This window comes from Limanda limanda, chromosome 4, assembly GCF_963576545.1.
Source record: "Limanda limanda chromosome 4, fLimLim1.1, whole genome shotgun sequence".
Taxonomy (NCBI): Eukaryota; Metazoa; Chordata; class Actinopteri; order Pleuronectiformes; family Pleuronectidae; genus Limanda; species Limanda limanda.
The window spans coordinates 2,369,911-2,391,389 of record NC_083639.1 but is presented as its reverse complement, the minus strand read 5'-3'; the positions used below and the strand labels follow the sequence as shown (position 1 = coordinate 2,391,389).

The following is a 21,479-nucleotide window of genomic DNA, read 5'->3' as shown; positions in this document are numbered from 1 at the left end:
AGTGCAGTAACTCAAACGTAACCCCCACCAACATCCACAGGCTCTCAGTGGAGATGGGCTTTCATGTGGGCAACAACAAGTTTTTTCATCAACTCTTCCTTCTCCAGACAGGAGTTGTGCAAGGCCGTGTTTTGATCGCTCTCTTTGGGAAGATTTACTGTACTTGGGGGGGGATGAGGGGATGAGGGAAAGAGAAAAACACACCTGTAACCATTGCAGGGGAATAGGCACTCGCCCTGTTGTGAGTAGAAGATGTAAACCTGCAAATAGGCCGGTGCAGACCACCTAGAAGCAGTAGAGCACTCGAGAATCACAAACGGCTGACAACCCTCGCTGTTGTTTTGTTTTGTTTTCAATTGTTTACATGAGAAGTGTCTGCTTTGTGACCTGTACACAACGACATGAAGTGGGTGTGAACAGTGTGTCGTCAGTCAGGATTTGTTGAATACAGATACAGAGAGAGGGGTTTAAACCTGCGTGACTACCTGACAAGATGCAGTATAAAGTCTACTTTACCTTCGCTGTCATCAACAACCTTAGGAGTCAAGGGATATTGAGTTCTTCCACAGTTAAATGCAGTAATTGTAAGAACTCTGTGTTACATCTGAATAATCAGATCTAGCCTTTCGCCTCTGGACATTCTGATCAAGGTTCATGTCTCTGTTTACCTTTGATTTGCAATTTTCAGAGCACATTTAAGACCTTGTCGTTCAAATATCATATTGTCAGAGACAACAAAAACGTTCTAGTTGAAACCGGCCTTATGCCAGAGAGGAGGGAGTAGTCCAGTCTCAAGAAAACAAGTGTATGTATTCCTTTTTCCAAGTCTGGTTGTATCAGTATGGGTTTGATTTGGAGATGGTTCTGATTTGCAGGAAGCAGGACTGGACACCTTTTTTAATTAGTGCTTGAAAGTTTAGTTTTGTGTCAAACAGGGTACCAAGGGTGTGGCTACAGTCAATGTGCTTGATGGCGTCAGGTGGATTGAATAAAATTACTTATGACCTTGAGTTTTTGAGTTGTAAATACTTTTTGAGCCATCAGGTCTTGGCACCGATCCAAGCTAGAGGGAGATCGGACCAGTCACTGCACAGCCTCAGGGGAGCCCTGGAAACCACATCCACACAAAGCTCCTGTAGGAGAAGGTGACAGTCCCCTAGCTGTGTGCTCCTCCTGGTGGGCTTGTGGACCCACACACAACAACTTAGGCTTCTCCGGCATTTCCACAACACTTTCACCACTGCAGTTGTAGTTTCTTGGTGAACTCACCATCACACAGCAGCTAGGCTTTCATGATCATCAGGTCCCAGCAGAAGGTATATCTGTGTATCATCTGCATAGCAGGACATTGTGGTGTCGGAGGATTTGGCCACGAGGGAACATATAAATGGAAAATAAAATTCTAACCTAAAATTGCACCCTGTGGTACATCACAGGTAAGCTGAGTTTTGGAGGATGTGTATTTTCCTATGGTTATGGAGAAGGTTCTTTCTAAAAGGTGGGAACTATACCAACTAAGTGCAGTGTCTTTAATGGTAACCCAGGTTCTAAGACGATCAATTAAAATGTCATGATCTACATTATCAAAGGCTGCACTTAGGTCCACGAGGATTAAAATTGCGCTCTCTCCTCTAACAGCTGCTAAAGGACAGTGTCTGTCCTTTGTAATACTCTGAAACCTGATTTAAATTTCGATTTCGATTTCGATATTCCCATCAGCCGCAGATGTAGAAAATTAACATTGATTCAGAAGAGGATCAACAGTTATTCAATAGTTTTAGTAATTCAGTATTGTTTGTTCTCGTTGACAGTTTTTGAAGGTTTATCTCTATATTTTGATGTATGATTGACTGTGCACTGTAATTCCTGTTTGTGTGCTTTGGGAACACAATTAATTAACTTTTCCACTTTCAGCCAAATGTTTTTTTTAAACTCTTGCAATGACACACAATTGGAACACACATGCACGTCTTAACACGTGCACGACTCAATAGACTTTGTGATTATTCCGCTCCATCATTTCTGTCTTCTTGCTTTCTTGCTATGTTGCTGTTTTTCCACCATTTTCACACATGTTTACAAAGTCTTCTGTGGTTCCAACCACCATTTATGCTGGTTGTTACCACATCTGTCTGGCGTCGGTGTTGATGTCACGGAGCAACAAAGCCCTGAGGTCATCAAGGTTGATCAGGGCTGGCCCGGCTGTTTTGAAAAACACGGTCGTGTATGAAGCGGAGTTTTTTTATTTGTTTGTGTCTGTACAAGGTAACGAGGGCACGGAGACTCTGTTATGAGCTGTGCAATTGAGGTGAGATATTCGTTGCAAATTGAGCCAGCCTGTTGAGTTCAGAGGGGTCCTTGTGTACCCTGCTCTGAACTCTTGCAACCTCAGTGTGTGTGTGTGTGTGTGTGTGTGTGTGTGTGTGTGTGTGTGTGTGTGTTTGTGTGTGTGTGCGGGGTGAAAGGGGTGGTAGTGGTAGGTAAATGAGTGAAGGAGCTAAAAAACATGCACCGGTCGACCTTGCCTGTGCCAACATGGTGGAAAGTGATGCCCCCCCAACCCGCACACCCACACACCCACCCACACACACACACACACACACACACACACACTCTTTTCCCCTCAACACGTACTTGTGTGGATGTGACGGTGATAACATGCAGTACCTCGTGAAACCGTGTGCGTCATTAATGACGTTTCCAATAGATCTTCAGAAGTGATTTATTTATACATAAAAAAGAATACATTTTGTGATAGATTTGCATCATTTTTTATGTTGAAGGTTAAAACCCAGCATGCAGCAAAATATCTTTAATTTAGTCACATTAAGAGAACACATGAACCAGCACTACTGGATAACCCCATAACAACTGAATTCCACCACTGTTCACACAATGCTGAGTTTTAAACAGCAAGATTTTTGACAGTCAAAATTGATTAGGACCCTAAGAAAACACAAGTTAAGTCAGAGGGGTAATAGTTTGGGTATATTTTCCTCAATAGAAATATTTAGTTAAGCCCAAAATGGGTAAGAGAACAAAGGCTGTAAACAATATCAATCTTTATTCACTGAATGAAATCAGTCTATAAACAGGAATTTACTAAATCACACAAAACAATGTGTATAAATTGAGCTCGATTTGAATTTGAATTTGAAATGTCTTAAAACTATATTTAGACTCTTTGAGACCCTTTTTGCGACAAATTTGTCACGAATGAAAGGATCCTGATTGAAATGATATGTCAATTTGTGGATTTTAGGAGTCTTGTGGGTCTGGGGTCCATGGGTATGTGGTAGCGCTGCCTGGTTATGTTTGCAATGGTAACTCTTTATCATGACACTTGTACTGGTTGTAAGGTTCCACTGACTGTACAAGTATTTTCGATACAGACGTTTTGTCCATTAGTGGAAACAAATTGTTTTACTCATGACTGATGTGTTAAGTTCAATGAGTTAATGTTACTATAAACCATTGGCTGTCTTGACGTGAAAAATACGTAGCAGTACAGCTTGTTTGTCTGAACTGTTGGTACATTTAATACAGTGTTCAATGACCTGAGGCAGCAGGAGTGCGGAGGGAGGGGACAGTGGATTGCAAACCAACAATAAAAAGTTTAACTCACTTCAAAATGAGGCCGGAAGCACAGATCCTAAAATGGTGGTGCTTTGGCTCTGGTTGACTTGTTTTTGTCAAATGTTGATGTATGAACTACGCGTGTACAGTGTGTGCGTGTACAGGCTCACTGTGCATCCATGTCGGATGATAGTCGGAGGCCAGCGGGGCCACAGAGTGACTGACCTCTGCTCAGATGTTATTACACCAATGAGGCCGCCCATCTGATCGTTAACCCCTCACTGCGTAATCACACCAACCTGTATGTGTGTGTGGGTGTGTGTGTGTGTTTGTACTCTCCTCTGCGTCTCTCTCCATCTCTCTCGCTCTTTCCTAACCCTGTTTTTTTGCTACTGTACTTGATTTGACGGTATTGATTTCTCCCTGGACCACCTCCTCAAGGCCTCAGGACTCTGATCTGCTGTTGACTTGTTGTGATCTTTTCTGACCACGGACACAAAGTGGAAAAACACTCTGTCAGTAGGAGAGAGGTGTCTTGTGTCTCTGTGGGCTAACTTCCTATAATCAGAAGAAAACTTGGAGCACTTTAACTTCTGGTAAAAGTTTCTTATAAGAGTTGTGAGGTGTGGTTACTCTTAATAATGCATTAGTGACAGTTTATTGGGTGGTAAATATTATTTCACTGTAGCGGAAGTCATTTTCTCCCAAAGGGCGCTGTAAAACTTTATTTGGCTCTGTTCAGCATTAAGTTCAGCTTCTATGAGGCCTGATTTTATTGCTGTAATTTGTGTTGAGTTACAGTGTGTAGTCGGCAGTTCAAAACTAAGTGTGCGACAGAGTGAAAAGTTCATTTTTTGTGGCCGTGTAGGATTAGGAGAAATGAAAACCAGGAGTTCAGGAAGAAAGGGATTAGGGTGAAGTGTTTCATTTGACAAAACAATGTTTCTGAGTATGTCACATGGAGTTCATCAGTAAGTGATCAGACTTTATTGTTTTATGGCCCTTCGTCCATTTCGGATTAAGAGTTAAACAAAGGTATTAAACATCTAAAGGTCCAAAACGAACCAAGCACATATTGATGATACTGTATTTGTAATTACTGCTGTAGCTCACATTCATCCAGTTTGTTATTATAATAATCATGAAATCAGATTTTTTTTAATACATTTGCAAATAAATTTCAAAGATATGTGTTGCAGCTTTAATTTCTGTCTTAATCACTCAACAGGTACATTTAATAATAAATAAAAATAAGAAAGGGTCTGAACGATCATCAATCAATTTTTAAAATGACTTACATCATCTTTTATCAAAGTTTGACCTTTTTGAATTCCTCTGTCTGTGAATATCTCTCTTTTTAAATTCTCTTTCATCTTTCTGTTTATTCTTTCACCATTCCCTGTTATTGCTTGTTGGACTGGTCCTTTGTAAATTGACATCCTCCAATGCCTTATCAAGCTTTTGGCCACAGGGTCAAAAAAACATTTAGTTCATGTCGCCCATTTACGGTAACACGACACAATCGGTAAGCTTGGAGCCGGGGGGGGGGGGGGGGGGGTGTGTGGGGGGGGTTTCTGTGCGTGTCCAGTGGCCTGTTTATTTGTTTGACCCATGCTGTGTTCTGTATTAACGGCCCGCAAAGGAAGTCAGGGTCCTGCGGTCTGCTGCCTCCTGGTGAGCCCAGAGGAGATGTCCGTCTGTTTGTCGTTACAGGGTCGATCTGTCAACATGACCTGATCAAATAACTATTACACATTTTGGCAGTTTGTGCTCATGCTTGTATCAGTGCGTGTGTGTTTGTGTGTTGGAGGGGGGGGGGGGGGGGGAACTAGTAGCTTCTTGTGAAACCATGGTCTCTGTTCCATTTGTTGGACACGTGCACAAATGTGTGTGTGTGTGTGTGTGTGTGTTATTGTCGTGTAAGATAAGGTGACAGTTTCATAACATCGATCAAAACAGCAGATTGATACCTACAAGGCTGCAAATGCTGAAATATCCACTCCACTCAGTTTTGCATTGTCGCCCTAATTTCATCTGACTGAAGCAGACTGGAAGCTAAGGTTGTTTTCGACTGTTCTGAATCTCTGCCTCACTTTAGCTCAGATGATGAAGCACCAATCCCGTGTCAGGTCTGCTTACTGTTGCCATTACGATGAGCTCACCTCTTACTCTGGGAAAGTGCGAAAGTTGAATGCCCTGTAGATGTTTACATTATTATCCATCAAGCCATAGTGTCAGGGAATGTGTTGCTTATACACACTCTAATAACTTAATTGTTTATGACTTATATTAGGCCTGTGAGGTCTGGAGGCCTCTGTAGGAATGCTTTAGGTTAGATGTTTGGTGTCAGGAGTGGTCACCCTGTCTCTGGTGAACCTTGAGTCTGTATCTCATGAGAAACATTTACATCTTGGCATGACTCATAGTGAAGCTGCCAATGTTCTGTTCCCTCCTATTAAGGTAACAGTAGTGATTCTAAGTGATGGGGAACAGACTGGTGTTCATGGGAATATACAGGTTGGAGTGGCAGGTGAGGAAATCCAACCAATGAGATGAACCTTCAGGCTCAGGCATACTGACGTCCCTCTTAGACAAATTGGCAAACAGGTGACACTTCAAAAGTTAAGGGACCATTAGCATTAGAATTAGCATTAGCAACTGAACAACCTGATGAAATGTGGATGAATAAACCAGGATTACAGCTGATCCTTCCTTCCGTCCTTTTATTTATTTATTTTTTGTTTTACAAATCAAACACTCCTTTTTATCTTTTTTTATTATTGCAGTTTTAGCTATCGTTTACCTTCTAAAAAAGCCCCTGGCAACATCTCACAATTCAACTCAAACCTGTATGCTGTATCCACTTTTAATAAATGATTTGTATCGAGTCAATTCATGGTGGCAGCAGGTTAAATGAGCACATTGATATCCCCTGTGACGTGTGCGAGGTGTTTCAAGGCCAGATGAGATATATAATCTCTCCAGTTTTTTCTGGGTCTGTCTCATATCAATGTTAAGGATCAACAACTTTACTCTGAGCTCCCTCCACATGTGTGGGCTGCTTATCCTTATCGTATCTTTAAGGACAGGCCCAGGACCCTTGCGGCATATCCAGGAGCAGCCTCTTGTTCTCATGTCTGTCTGTGTGTCTGTATGTGTATAAAATAACTCAAAAAAGCAGTGACGTATTTTCACAAAACCAGAAGGGGGTGTTCCTTGGAAGGGTATCTCCAGATGATTAACTTTCACAGCTGATCAGTCAGGGCGAGGACACGCACCCAGTATACTCTTAAACCGGCTTCAAACATGACCTTCTGGTAAAGTCCAGAGAACTGGGTCCGGAGTTTACCTAGAGTTTGCCTTTTAAACATGCACAATGCAGCGGGAGGTTCTCTGCACAGACGTCTTTCTGTATATATGCGGAGGAGGATCTGCGGAGTTCAGTGCATATCTAAAAGCAGCTTTACAGAGCAGGGCTGGTGTTAAACTGAGGTCTCTGCCTACTGAGAACTGTAACCTTGTCTCATGAACACACACAGCAACATCTGTCTCAACTGAGTTTCTGCTGAATCCTGCCTGCACAGGACCCTAAAAACTTTATGAATGTTTAAACAAGCTAGCGACGCAGCTAGGATTTCTCTCAATACTGCCAATGCTCAATCTGAGTGTGACAGACAAGTAAATGGGTTTGTGAAAGACACAAAGAGCGAAGTGAACTGCACACAGCTCTACAGTAAGGTAACTTCTTCAGTTAGGGCAGCAACTCTGACCCAAAACCTACAGCTGCTGATTCTCATCCCAGCCTCCTCACATTCAAAACAACCCCACCATCTGCAAAGATCAGGGAGGCACCTTTGAGGTCAAGACAGGCTTTTTCCTTCATGATAGCTTCTGCCAGACTGTCACAATAAGCCTGTTTGAAAATGTTTCAATCAATATGACCCTTAAATATGACTCAGTGCCTGTGAAAGATTTTTAACAGTGATGCCGTTAAATCTGATGTGTTAAGTAAATAATCCATTTAAAAATGAGTCGACTGAATTCATGATTGTAAGTTCTGAATGATACACAAACATTTAAAGTTAAAACAGACAACCTCCCAATTATATATAACTTTATTGATGTATTTGTTCAGGGGTTGTAAAGTACAAAGGAAATGTTTATCCCTTTTCTCCTTTCTTTGTAATGAAGATTAAAATTATAGAAATGTTAGGACTTTTGTTGAAAACTATAGCTTAATGTGTATTTCTCAATAAAAAATGTTATTAGTTCCAGTTGTATTTCTTCAGTGTATTTGCTCACAGCATTTGCTGATAAAGTCCAGGGTCAAAGTAGCTCCTGCTTTTAATGAGGCACTGAGCTGTAGATATACAGTATCCTCTTAATTTACAGTTTTTGCTCATGAAGACAAAATTAATTATGTTATTATTTACTTTGTTTTATCCTGTAGATTTGTGTCAACAAATTACCTTTTCATAATAGTTCATCACTTGACTTATTTATGTTGTTATTATTGTTATTATTTTCCACTGTTTATGCTACTTTTTCCCCAGTTTCCCCCTTAATATTTAAATATTCCTAACTTGATTGTTATTATTATACTATAACATTTGCTCTTAAAAAGTAACATAATCTGTTCTTGATCGTTCACTGTACATGTGTGTAAAAGAACAGCATGAAAACAGTTACAGTAAATCCCATAGCTGCTGTTGTCGATTCTCTGGCCTTTAACAACACGAGCCTTGATGTGTTTGTCCCCTCAGCCTCTCCAACAGCTGACACACATTCAGTATTGCCATGTTGTTTGGCTTTTTCGCAAGTGTTGAACTCAAAGCCTTTGACGGACAGATAGAGCACACACAAATACTGCCAAGTGTTATAACACAGGCAGGAGTAACTTTACCTCTGGTTTCTCAATCTCACTGTTTGCTTTGGAGCGCTGCCAAGTGTCATTCACCTGAAATGTGTGTAGAGATGAACTCAAAACAAGTGTCATGTGTTGGTGTTAGTGGGTACAAGGGGGGACAATCAGCAAACGCATTATCGAGGTGAAGATTTGTGTTTTTGTGAGAAGAATGTAGACAAAAGGGTCAAACACTTGATTTATGTATTCTGTATATGAACAAATAAAGTTAGTTGACAATTTTAAATGCATGTATTATATTTACAATGACCTTTTTGAAATGTTCCAGCATAAATTTTGTAATTGAAAATAGATTTTGCATTATCTTCTTAGTTTACACCAGGGCAGCCAACAAACCTCTCCATTTATGTTAAACCCAGTATTTTCTCATGAATGTTTTAAATATTTGGTTTCTGTGCTCTGTTACATGTGACATCTACTGTACTTCTGTTCATCTTGGGAATGGGATCCTTCACATGTGACTCTCTCTGAGGTTTCTGTGTTTTTCTCCCCCTGTTAAAAAGGGATTCAGGGTTTTTCCTCACCCGAAAGTCAATGGTTAAGGACTGAGGATGTCACACCAGGTACAGACTATGAGGCAATTGTGACTGGGGAATATGAGCTATACAACTCAAACTTAATTTCATCTTGGCGTCCTTCGATCAAGGTCACAAAGATCTGGACCTCTGTATTTTGGTATGTAAGAAAAGTGGTAAAATAAACAGACTTTGATGCTGCAAAAATGTGCACAACCAACTTATTCTTCACCTGATCACCAGCATCATTGCTTGTGTTTGAGGGAAGTGAATCCTTTGTTTGTTACCACATAATCTTTATTTAACATGATGGCTCTTTGATTACGTCAAATACACCAAACATTTGCATCTTCTTTGCCAAAGACCAAAAGGTGATCATTCTCATCGGTTTAAAAATCTGTTCTATAAGTTACATAATATTCATAATTGAATAAGCAACAATTAATGTTACAAAAAATCTTTAACCATCTCTGCAGATATATGTATAATCATCATTGTTTCTACATCCTGATGGTGCGCAGATGAACGTGACATCATCTCCTCACGTGAGCCCTGCCCACTTCAGTCCTGTGAAAAGAGAAATTCCTCAAGTGAAAACAACAAAACTGTCAAACCTAAGCAGCACATCGAGTGTTTGTGGGATCACATAACAAACATTTAAAGGATGATTGAGAAAAATAAGTTTATGGGGCCTTTAGAGTGAAAACAACAACGTTAAATTCCCATTGGGAACTACAGATAAAACATTTATTACAAGCCTGACTGGATCCATTCAGAGGTTTTTCCACATGGTTGTAAATAAGGTAATATACTGCGGCATGGTAATGTTGTTCCAATGGAGCCAGAGCTCCTCTGTCCTGCTGTGTGAACAGTTGACTGGTCCTATGCTGTGTGTGTGTGTGTGTGTGTGTGTGTGTGTCTGTGCTTCCCAGTTATTGCCAATGGGGCACTTGGGGATGTGGGTCGCTTGTTTTCTTCCCACAGAAACTGTTCTGGAAGTGTGAGAAGAGGAAGTAAAGACAAAGTATTCAGATCATTCAGTTGTAGGTGAAATCTGCAATGAAAATGCATGGTTTAAGTATAAGCTGAAATCTGACATATAGAATGAGCATGAGACACTTTAATTTTAAAAGCATAAATCACTCAATTGGCCAAACCCACATTTGAATGTAATGTAATGTAATTGTCGCCACTATATGTTTATTATATATGTGTTCATTTGTGATTCCTGTTACTTGTGTCAATTGAAGACTCTTCTAAAGCTTTGCTAGGTTTAAAACAGTCACAATACTATGTCAAGAGCCTCAAGCTATTTTTCTGTTGTTTTTTGTCAAATGGGTCCAGCTGCGTCTGTGACCAATGATAACATAATGGAAACTGTACATAAAGCGAGAGGGGTTCCAAATGTGAATTGGTCTGACGATGCCGGGCTAATGATGGCCACCAGCAACAAGCTAAATGTTGTGCTTTTGTTTTTATGCTGGGTGAACAACACTGTGGGAAACACTATCGTCTTTGACCAATCAGAAAGCTTCAATTCTACAAACTCCGACCCAGGTTGAACTTCTCATAGAGGAACTGAGTTCTTCAAAAGGTTTCTGTTCCCTAAGGAAAAGTTCCTGTGGTGGAAATGCAGTACAGAGGCAAATTCCTTTCTCCACATGAGCCCCATTCAGGCGCCCACTCACCTGAACTGTACAGCATGTTCTGTATGAAACACATGGAGCTTGAGCAGCAACATGATAACTCACCACACAGTCTGAGGTTCTCTGTCAATGTTAGAACATCTAAATACTCATTTCAATGCTTGTTTTTTTCAAATCAGAAAAAGGAAATTACACAGAAAAGTGTGGTTGCTCAGAATAAACTGTCTGATCAAGTGTTTACAGCCGTAGTGTGGATTTGAAAACTTTGGCACCCCTTAGTGGTCCAAACCGAAATGGCATTGTGGCTAAATGAGTGAGCTGAAACTGGTAGACTTTGAGGAACAGAACTAAGTATGTTCGCTCTAAGTATTTTCACTGTGTAGATAGTTATTTCAGTGTCTATTACTTGTAAGAATCTGAGTACTTCCTCCACCATTGGACTGTGCCATGTAAACTCAGGTTATTTCTAACTTCCTGATTTTAGACTTAATTTAACTACTTCTCTCTCATGAAACAAAAAAGTTTTCTTTATTGTCATTTTCTCAGGCACAAACGTACAATCAAAAAATAAATACCTCCTTCTCTACCATTAGTTTTATTTTAATAAGAAGATGTTTAAAGATAATCTAACTATTCAACATTAAGACTGTACATTGTAAAAAACAAGGAACGCATACCCAATGCAAGTATTGTAAATGTGCTGTAGGATTCCTTATAGCATTGTAGGGGGGTGGCAGCAGGTGTTATTCTGTGATCAACAGTGTGCAGTACTAGTAATGTCAAACCTGAAATGAAAGTGTATGACTATAAATGAAGAACAACTGTATTATTCCCATTAGAGTTACTGATTGCAGTTTCCTGCAGGGCCGCTTCTTTTTCTAATAGGTGTAATATACTAACACCTGAATACAGTTCTCTATTAACGTACTTTGCTTTTCATTATTATGAGTTATATTCAACTGCAAATTACAGATATTTGACCATGTGTGTTCTATATGTGATAATCTGAAAATCTGTGAATGCAAAACTGTAACTAAAGGTACTGTACTGAACCTATTAATTTACACCAGAGACGTGTCTCAGTGTTGTTTAGATAAATAGCGCCCTCTACTGACAACACAATAAACAGCCCTGTCTGTAAACTTGCCTTCAAGAGTCTGTATTTAATGTCTGAATTTAAGTAAAAGATGTAAGCAAAAGTAAAACCTCCTTTGTTTTTAATCACAAATTTAAGAGTAAAAAATTATGATATATCAGTACACTCACTCCATATTGTGTATAAGGAGGTGGGATTGGGAGATTTTAGATATTAAATGGAGACAGAAATAGACACGTTAATCAGCTGTGAAAACCCTGACTCACGCAGGTAAGATCTTGTTTCTCTGGATTAAACTTCTTTTCAGTAGTATGAGCGATATGAAAAGGAAGAAGTTACACCTTCATTATATAGGTTCTTAAATCACTTATGTGGCTGCACAGGGGCTTTAAAATCAGGGAATGCAATCAGGGCATTTGTGTGTAGGCTGGAGGGGATCACACACAGAATCTGGTACGTCCTTGGTAGTGGGTTTATTTCTGGCATTTTTTATGTGGGGGGGTGGGGAGGTAATCACAGGTTCATTTAAGATATAAAATCACAGTATTTGATACAAAAAACACAAAGCACATAATCAACAATTGGTTCATCATGATTCAGTAATCTAAATGAGTGTCTTGTTCAAACCAATTAAGAGGTGTCTATCCACACAGTGCAATTGGTCCAACAACTCTCAAAAGACTTTGTTACTCATAGCTCTACAGTTGCTTTTCCATTTGTAAAACTGAGACATTAGCCAGCATTAAAACCCATGAGGGAGCATCAGGTTTGATGCCCGACAGGACGTGGCAGAACCCCAGTTTCTTGTACAGGGCCACAGCAGCTGTCTGGGTGGAGCTGGTCTCCAGAGCCACTTTGGAGAAGCCTCGTTCCTTACAGAAGTCAACCACAGTCTGAGTCATCCTGGAGGCCAGGCCAACCCGTCTGCACTCTGGTGAGATGATCATTCTGTGCAGTTCCCCGTACTTTTCTTTCCCACTTTGTTTAGCTAGCACAGCCACTGTACCCATAATCTGGTCCCTGCCATCAATCTCAGCCTCAGCCACCCAGAAACAGTCATCAGGTCTGCTCAGGAAGTTCCCAGGGATGTCCTGCATGTCCGTCTTGAGCCTCATACTGACATAGCCGGCATATATCTGATTACAACAATAGAAGACAAGGCCCATCCAGAGTCCTGGTAACAAAACAGCCACGAACACAGAGCCCAGGTGGTAGCCAGCAGCGCACAGAGCCAGGGTGATGGCGAGGAAGTGAGGCCTGGTCATGCTGTTTTGAAAACACGGGTAGATGTGCTCCAAAATACCGTTGCTGAACAGAGCGAGCACTGTGTCCCTGTCTGAGGGACGGTACCGACGGATCACCAGCTGCATGACCAGAAGGGACTAAATAGACAGGGGAAAGAATAATAATGATCATGTGAAATTGTTATTGCACTTTTGGTAAATCCTTAAGCATAAAGGTTACAACTTTGTCTTTCATTATCAGTTTATCCTGCTGATTATTCTTCTTAATCAATCATTTGTCTATGAAACATTAAAAAAAATTAAACCGTTTAATTCGTGGTTTCAGAGAACTTAAGTTTATGTCTCCAAATTCCTTTTTGATTATTTCAGTCATAAACACAAAGATGTTCTGTTAATATCTTCTCATTGCAGATTATAAAAGATAGTTTAGACCTTAGACTTAAATGTATTGACAATACACCACTGTTCACACACATACACACACTTTAACGTGTAGTCAGATACACATAATGTCCTTTGAGCGTAAACGCACATACATTCTTCTTCTGCTTCTCAACTTCAGATGTTTCATGCACCTCACACACACACACACACACACACACACACACACACACACACACACAAGGATAATGAGCAGACCTCGGCCAAAACCCTCCCTCACACACACACACACACACGGTGCGTCATCTCAACTTTAGAAGTTCCCATGCTCCTTATCAAACAAGGAGGTTGTCATACCTTTTTTCTCACAATATTTCATGAATCACTTCATTATATTAGTTCTGAGACGTCCTCTCTCATGTGCATGGTTACCAGTTCGTTGCTATGGTGGATTCCTGTCTCGTTGCACTTTCTGTGGTTTTGCTCTGTGTCTGACCTTGCGTCTGAGTCGAGAAGATTTACATCATTCAAATTGAGGGAAACAGTTGTAGTGTTATCTCAACGGTCCCTCTCTTGACAGGTGTTAATCATACAGGTGGTTTTCAGCATCATCAACCCGCGACACCAGGACTGCCTTGTGAACCAGCCAACTAGGCACTGCCCCGTGTAAGATACAGCAGCTTCCGTCTAGTCTCGACCAATCCTAGAACCTCTGTCACACCCAGTATATCGATATATAAACGATGTGCGCACTTTGTAAAAACGCCTTTTTTCCTGTCAGCCTACTGCGTAGGACTGGAGGCCCATGCATGGGCCCATGCATGTCCAATTGCTTGACACCGCTGTTTCATGACCTGTGACCTCTGAATAAACTTGCTTAATTTTAACTTGAGAACGACGACTCCTGCCTTTGATTTCCACCCGCAACAAATGTTATTTCAGTTTTTTTTTCAATCTTAAGCCTTTTTGTTAATTATTAAGCAAGAAAACTGACATCAATGCTCCAAGACTAGTGCTGGGCAATAGAACAGTATCAAGAGTTGTCACAATGTGATTTTCTAACAATGGCAACATAACAAAATAACACACAGTTCATCTATCTCAGATTTGTAGAAAAATTGTATTTGTCATTCTTTGGAAAGGTTTAAAACCAGATCCTTCACTCAGGAGCAAAAAACACTTAACTTAAACAAAGACAGACAAATTTAACGTTATTAGTATTATTTTTAACTATAACAGTGCAAACAATGATTAAAAGCAACTACACCAGAGTTAATTTGCACTTGTTGTTCCTGAGCAGAAGTAAAACAGGACAATACAAATAATAATAACAGTAGCCCTACTACTAATAATACTTTTGCTACTACCTCTACCACTAACAATAATAATAATGATAATAAAAATATTATAACAATAGCATTACTACTAATATCAATGTTACTACTCGTCCAGGGCTGAGATTGAACAGGTCATGTGACACACAAATCATTGGTGTGCAGTTGTACGAATTCAACTCACAGCAAAACACCAATCAAAAAACAGCATCAATTATTTTGTGTGTAAGCTTATTGTAAAGAAAACCTGCTCATTCTTACGTCAGCCAGGGAACTTGGAGAAACTGGGTCTTGTCCACGAACAGTCCAACTGGGCTCTGAAGAAAAACTACAAACCTGCCCAAAGGTTAAACTTTACCCAGAAAGACTCAAGCTCGACCTGAACCTTTAAGACGACCTGCTCTATTGTTGTTTTGTTGCATGGTCAAAGTTCGGGTTGGAAATCCGTTACGTGATCATAAAAAACTCGCATGAATAAGTGACTAGGTTCAAACCGCTGCTCTGCACTTAATGCATGAACGCTTCTTTTTCTTCTTCTGTTTCTTTAGAGAATCCTAACGGAGGTGTATCACCACCTACTGGGCGGTTAGAGTCCTTACATTCTTCTTACCCATCCAGCTTCTTGCTGGCATGTGAAGGTTTTTAAAGATCCATTTACCCCATTTGTTCCATCAAAGTACGCAGTAAGTTTCTGTCACTAACATTATTTGCTAAAAACAATGCAGATGCAACAGTTTCTATGTGGATCCTTTCCAATGAGATGCAGTGACAGAGAAACTTACTGAATTACCTTTCACTTTGATACATTTATTTAATATATGTTGTATCCCTAATTATTCTTCTGTAATATTTGTCATATTTAACTTAGACTATTTCTTTTCATTATAATCATCATTCAAGTTTTTCTTCACGCCACGATTCATTTCTTGAAATCATTAAAGTTTGTGTTTGTAAGCTATCAAATGCAGAATAAACTATTACAATAATGAAATGGAGTGATGAAGTTAGTTTGATGTGGTCTAATCGAATCCTTCTAATCAAACTCTCTACTTTCCTGTCCTTTCCATTCAAACTTGTTGTGTCTGGTTTAGTTTTTTTGCCTCTTGTGTTTTGCCAAATGGTTTATTTTAATACCTACATGAGTTAGTATACAGTTTGACAAGTATTCCAGTCACTAATTCCTTAATTCCTTGGAGTGTATATCTAGTCAGCGCTGATATTGTAGCTCTGCAATGCAAACTTCTGACTAAATCTTTTAACAAAGGAAACACAGCTTGGGAGAAAACTTAATGTTTTTTAGGTTCCATCGAGTCAACAATAACCAAATAATTAATTTAATGTGAAACCTTACTGAATCAGGACTTGTGAATGGATGTTGACATATAATTGGCACCTCTGGAAAAATTGTGGCCCTGTTTAAAATAATGATACGAAAGGATAAGATAAGACTTTTCTTTATCCCAGAGGAAATTCTTGTGGAAGCTTGTGCCAAAATTACAGTACAAAACAATATAAAGTAGAGTCTTGAATAAAAGTGAAGATTAATAAGGTGATGAAGTTGTAATGAAATAGAATTGAGGCTTTTGAGAGGAACTAATACTACAGTGGCAGTAGGAAGAAATTAAATTCTAAATAAGTAAGCATATGGGATACTGCAAATAAATAAATTAATGAAGTTAGTTAGATAAATGAATAAAACCATAAAGTTGAATAAATATATACATAAATATTTAAATTAATAAATTTAAGCAGATAAATATAAAAACTAATAAAGTTAAATAAATAAACTTATAGAGTTAAATAAATGAATAAACTAATAGTGTTAGGTAGATAAATAAATAAACTTATGAAGTTAGTTAGATAAATGAATAAAACCACAAAGTTGAATAAATATATACATAAATATATAAACTAATAAAGTTAAGCAGATAAATATAAAAAATAATAAAGTTAAATAAATAAACTAATAGAGTTAAATAAATGAATAAACTAATAATGTTAGGTGGATAAATACATAAACTAATAAAGTTAAATAAATAAACTAATAAAGTTAAATAAATAAACGTATAGAGTTAAATAAATGGATAAACTAATAGTATTAGGTAGATAAATACATCCACTAATAAAGTTGTACGTGATTGAAGGACTGACAGCGGCTTTAGCTTATCCTGTGGTTGCCTAGCAACGCCAACTCAGACACGTACCGGGCTGCTTAGCTTTGAACGCCTCACCTGAAATATTTCCACTGAATAAAACTAGATTAAAACCGTTCAGATAAATGTCAACAATAACAAAACACGTAGTTTAACGTGTCGTGAAGAATCGTAACAAACAGTTTTTCTCGTTGTGTTTCCACGTTGTTTTTAAAAGGGCGCTGCGGCCCGGAGGTCCTCGGCGTTAGGACCCGGGAGCAGCAGCGGCGGCGGGCAGCAGACACCGGTTGATGAGCGGCTCGACTCCGCATCACACCCCCGACCCCCTGTCACTGAAGAGCCGCTTCTCCGAGGACCAGGAGCCTGGAGCCGGAGGTGAACCGACCCAGGAGGAGGAGGTGAACTGACCCAGGAGGAGGAGCAGGAGGAGCGGGCACCAGAGAAGCCAGACACCCCCTTGTTTTTGTGTCTTCTTCTTCTCCTTTCTTCCCCGCTGTCCATCAACGTCAGCCCGCACCGTGAGAAGAGGGGGACCCGCCGCTTGTCTCACCGGCGACCACCATGAGCCAGAGGTTCACCGTGTCCAAGAGCGGCGGCGAGCGGCGCCCCTCCGACATCCAGGGGGAGGTGAACCAGCTGTTCGAGGGGGACGACCCCCCGGCCCGCGGCGGAGCGGAGGCGGAGGACGCCGCCGAGGAGGTGGTGCTGGTGCTGAAAGGTAGGAGCAGACACTTCACTCATCCCCGGTGTGTGTTAGCTACATGCTACATGCTAGCAGACCTGGAGCCCGGCTGCTGCTGCTGCTGCTGCTGCTGCTGCTGCTGCTCAGCGGCTGTGGACAGATGTGTGTGACTTGAATGTGTAATAACCTCTCAGGGCTCCGTGAGCAGAGCCGGTTCAAACACCATCTTCCGGACATTGTTCCCATTAGATAACTACAGCACCAGCTCGTATGGTGACAGGTGTATTGTGCGAAAAATGTTGGAAGTTGCGTGTTTGTTCTGTTTCGCTTGGTTTTCCTAGGATCTGTGATTGGCTTCCATTCAAACGTATTTTTTTTTTTTTTTATCATCAGTCATCTGCAGTGGCTGTGAAGGGCATCATTGTATTTCCCCTTAACCCCTCATCTAATCAGACAGTAGCCCACGTGTGCTCCTTGTCTCCCCATCTTTAAAACCCTGACACCTTTATGACCTGATTCATACGATTTATAATTTATTATATTCAAGCAGTTTGTACTTAATCATCAGTCCATGCTTTCACATTCCACTTAAAAGCTCAGCACGAGAGCAGAGAAACCACTTGCTTCCCCAGTGTTAAAAAAAAGAAAGGAGATGTCAATGTCAAGTGTGCCTCAGTGTTGTGGACAAAAGATTTGACACAGTGGCAGCGATCAAAGTGTGTTATCAGGCTCTGTTGTGACTGTAGTTTGTAAAATATCATATAGAGGGAATCTGATCAAGGAGGAAGTCAGAAGTGATCTCCATTCCTTCCAGTAGTCCCAGTCCTGTTGCTGAGGATCCAGATCCGTTGTGGTTCAATCTTGAGATAATAGGAGCCCTGGAGAAATTCAAATCACTAGCATGTGAACGTTTTTCTAAAACGAAACAAACAAGATATGAGTGGAGACTCAAAAATCGAGGCATGAAGCGATCTGTGTATTCAGAGAATCTCTGTACCCCCCAGTGACGGCTTTAGAGACGCCACAACAGTTCAGGGCCGGTGAAGTGCAAATAAAGATTTCTCTGCAAATGAATCAATACATTTCATCCTGTGCTCAGGCTGTTATGTTAACGACATTTTAGCTGTACCGGCCTTTCTCCCTAGATTCCCATAAACGCCTTTATTGCGGCTCTAGATTCGCTGCTTCTCTGGGCTTTTCTTACACTTTATGGTATATACTTACCCGTCTCACAGGACATAAGACTATCACTGGATATAGGAATAATACGCCTCATTCCCTTGTCTTGAAATCATTCCTGCTGCAGCCTAGTTATGCTGACAGATTTCTACTATTAAGCCAGCTAGCCACTTAGGCAGGGAATGAAAGCTTTTTAATTATCAGCCCAGCACTCCCCTTCATTGCTACATGTAGCTACAGAAAGCCTTGGCGCTTCAACCCATGCAACCATCTCCTCCTGTGAAGATTAATCAACATAATAATGCCTCCTCAGCGTTTCTATACTCAAATGCCCCTGGCATGTATCAATCATTCCTCCGGACATGAGAGATGGCTGGTGGTGGTGGTGCGAACAAATCAAACCATCTCCTTGTGTTCCCCTTAAGAGATGGGGAGGGCTTTATTGAAGGACTCCCTCTCATATATGCAATGCTCTTGCTGAGCTGCAGGCTTGTGGAGACTGGCGTCGCTGCATCCACTTTCCTGGTTGCCATGGTGATGCAGTACATTTTTACGAGAGTTGTCTAGCGAATGGTCTGGCGGTGACGGGGGAAACACTTAAGATAGAGCAAGTGACATTATGGAATCAATCTTTTGCACGGATGGTGTGATATTTTCTCTTGACATGATATTTGTTCTTGGTGATTTGAAAATGTTGCATGAGGGCAAAACATTTTTGGAAATATATGTTTTGGGTTTAATATTCAATTTATGATTCAAACCTTTTAAATCTTAAAAGCTTTTTTTATTTCTGCTGTAAATTAGATAGAGTTAGATTTTAGGGGACTACAGGTTATGGTCATTGTGGATCTATCTGTGGACATAGATGCTTAATTGGTTCAGTTTAAACAAAGGCTTTTTAAAAATATAATTATACCTAAAAGTGTCTGTAGAGGTTTTGTCTGCGCACCAATCTGAATCTGTCAATGCAATGACTCCACCTTCGACGTTTCCCTGCTATGTAATTATTCCTGTGTCTAAAGCACGGTTCAGAACGGTTCCTGCTTTAGCTGGTGAACAGGAGCAATATCTAAATTATTCCCTCTTGGCCTGCACCCGTGATCCTGATTCTATTGATCCACAGGGAGGTGTGAGCTCAATCGGCTGAGCCATCCTGATAACCGGCTGCAGAAGATCCTCATCTGGCTGCCAAGAGGTCTCTATGCCCTTGACATTGCAGCGGTGTGAGGAGATATATCTTCGTTAGATCCGTTTGCCCCCAGTGGGATGGGTTCCAGAGGGGCTCAGGATTTGGCTGGGTGTTATGGCCAGTTGGCAAAGTAAGGGAGGTTTTAAAGGGAGGTTTGCAAGTCATTCAGAAAAAAAACATAGTAATTCCACAAAATGGTGTGGCCGTGGGCAAAGTGCAGTGCCCTGCATCTAAGAGAATTTGCATTAAAGCCTACACCTGACAGAAATATGACTTTTTGTAAACATTATTATCATTTAAAATCACGTTGGACAGCAACCTGTGAATGCATCACTGCCATATATTTTATTTTATGCGTTTATTGGACAAGGGAAATGCTCATTGATCAAACGAGACCTGTAAATGTTACATGTCAATTCATGATGTTTTTATGGTGAACATAAATGGAAAGCTGCCGGGTGTGCTATTCAAACAACCAACAGACAATAGTGAAGATTTGGAGTTGAATATTTTTCCACCTGATCAATAAAATACTAAACTATTTAAGTCCCTTTTAGCTCTGTTTGGTCTCCACTACCTCCTAAAGGAAATATCTGTCTGCTGCTAAATGCTCCTCTGAGTTTTATCTCTCTTTGTGATGTTTGGTGTTGGTGTAGGTGTGTTTATCGAAGCTTTTCCTTATATCCAATATCTTTGGTTATGAGAAAGAGAAACACAGCAAATAAAGTTCAGCAAATTTGCTCATTATTTATTTGTATTTTTACATTGCATATGCAAAAACAAATTAAACAACAACATGTTTTCCGCATTCTATATCGACCATCAACAGCCCTGCTCTTTAAACTTTGCCATTAGCCATTAAAAAACTCCCATATCGGTCTCTAGTCTCATTTATAATACAATCTATTATTAATGCCCTTTTTGTCCTTGACTCTTGCGGTTTCCTGCCAGGCTGTGATTGCCCAAACAAGTTGTAAATCTCTCTGTCTCTGTACTTGTGGTTTATTTGTATTCATGTCTTAACAGAAACTAGCTAAAGAGTTTTGAACAAAACACACGTATGGACAATAACAACTGTGAGCCCGTCTGTCGTCTTCAATGTTTTGGTCCATGAACGGAGAGGACGACTTGGCCGAGGTTTAGTCTGTGTCAGGATGTCCTCTCTCGTTTTGCAGTCTAGGAGAGAGAATGACGCAGCACATTGACAACAACCGTAACGACAAAAGAACAACACAACCGCAGGAAAGCTGCAAAAAACTGTTTAAATTTGAATGTGTGCGTCAAAGAACAAATAGAGTTGTTGCATGAAACGAGTGTGCAATTTTCCTTTCTACGCACTTCCTTTCACTCTGATACAAATGGTGTTTTACTCTGTTCAGCTCGGTGAAGCGCCCTCTCGTTTATCACCGCCTTCCTCCACCAAACCCAGAGCAGAGCACCACAGACCCTTTCTGAATTATTTAAGAGCAAGACCTACAATATTCTGGATTTGTTCCTATTATCAACAAACCCAAACAATGTTGTAGTTGTAAATCTTTCTAATGGGTCATAAATATAAAC

The 21,479-nt window shown here is 40.3% G+C and overlaps 3 protein-coding genes across 4 annotated transcripts in view; 2 read left to right on the top strand and 1 right to left on the bottom strand.

Annotated features, from left to right (window-relative positions):
* The window catches only part of smarcd1 (SWI/SNF related, matrix associated, actin dependent regulator of chromatin, subfamily d, member 1), a 320,795-nt gene that overhangs the window by 204,230 nt on the left and 95,086 nt on the right, over positions 1 to 21,479 (top strand). The gene's annotated exons all lie outside the window — the stretch shown is intronic.
* nat8l2 (N-acetyltransferase 8-like 2) lies at positions 12,215 to 15,222 on the bottom strand. The gene is made up of 2 exons (XM_061070318.1): positions 14,978 to 15,222; positions 12,215 to 13,139 (listed from the first exon to the last, which is right to left on the bottom strand). Exon 2 carries the CDS (start codon positions 13,125 to 13,127, stop codon positions 12,456 to 12,458), a length of 672 nt encoding a protein of 223 aa, XP_060926301.1. The 5' UTR covers positions 13,128 to 13,139; positions 14,978 to 15,222; the 3' UTR covers positions 12,215 to 12,455.
* slc12a5a (solute carrier family 12 member 5a) overlaps positions 17,431 to 21,479 on the top strand; it is a 127,133-nt gene continuing 123,084 nt past the window's right edge. Inside the window, exon 1 of one of the 2 annotated variants that reach the window (XM_061069773.1) lies at positions 17,431 to 17,533. In XM_061069773.1, the coding sequence (XP_060925756.1) occupies positions 17,431 to 17,533 (103 nt within the window). Of the gene's footprint in view, positions 17,588 to 21,479 lie in introns of both variants that reach the window. The other variant, XM_061069772.1, reaches the window with a different exon arrangement.

Excerpts from the sequence above, each read along its gene's own strand:
- nat8l2 (XM_061070318.1), bottom strand. The coding sequence starts at position 13,127 with ATGCAGCTGGTGATCCGTCGGTACCGTCCCTCAGACAGGGACACAGTG.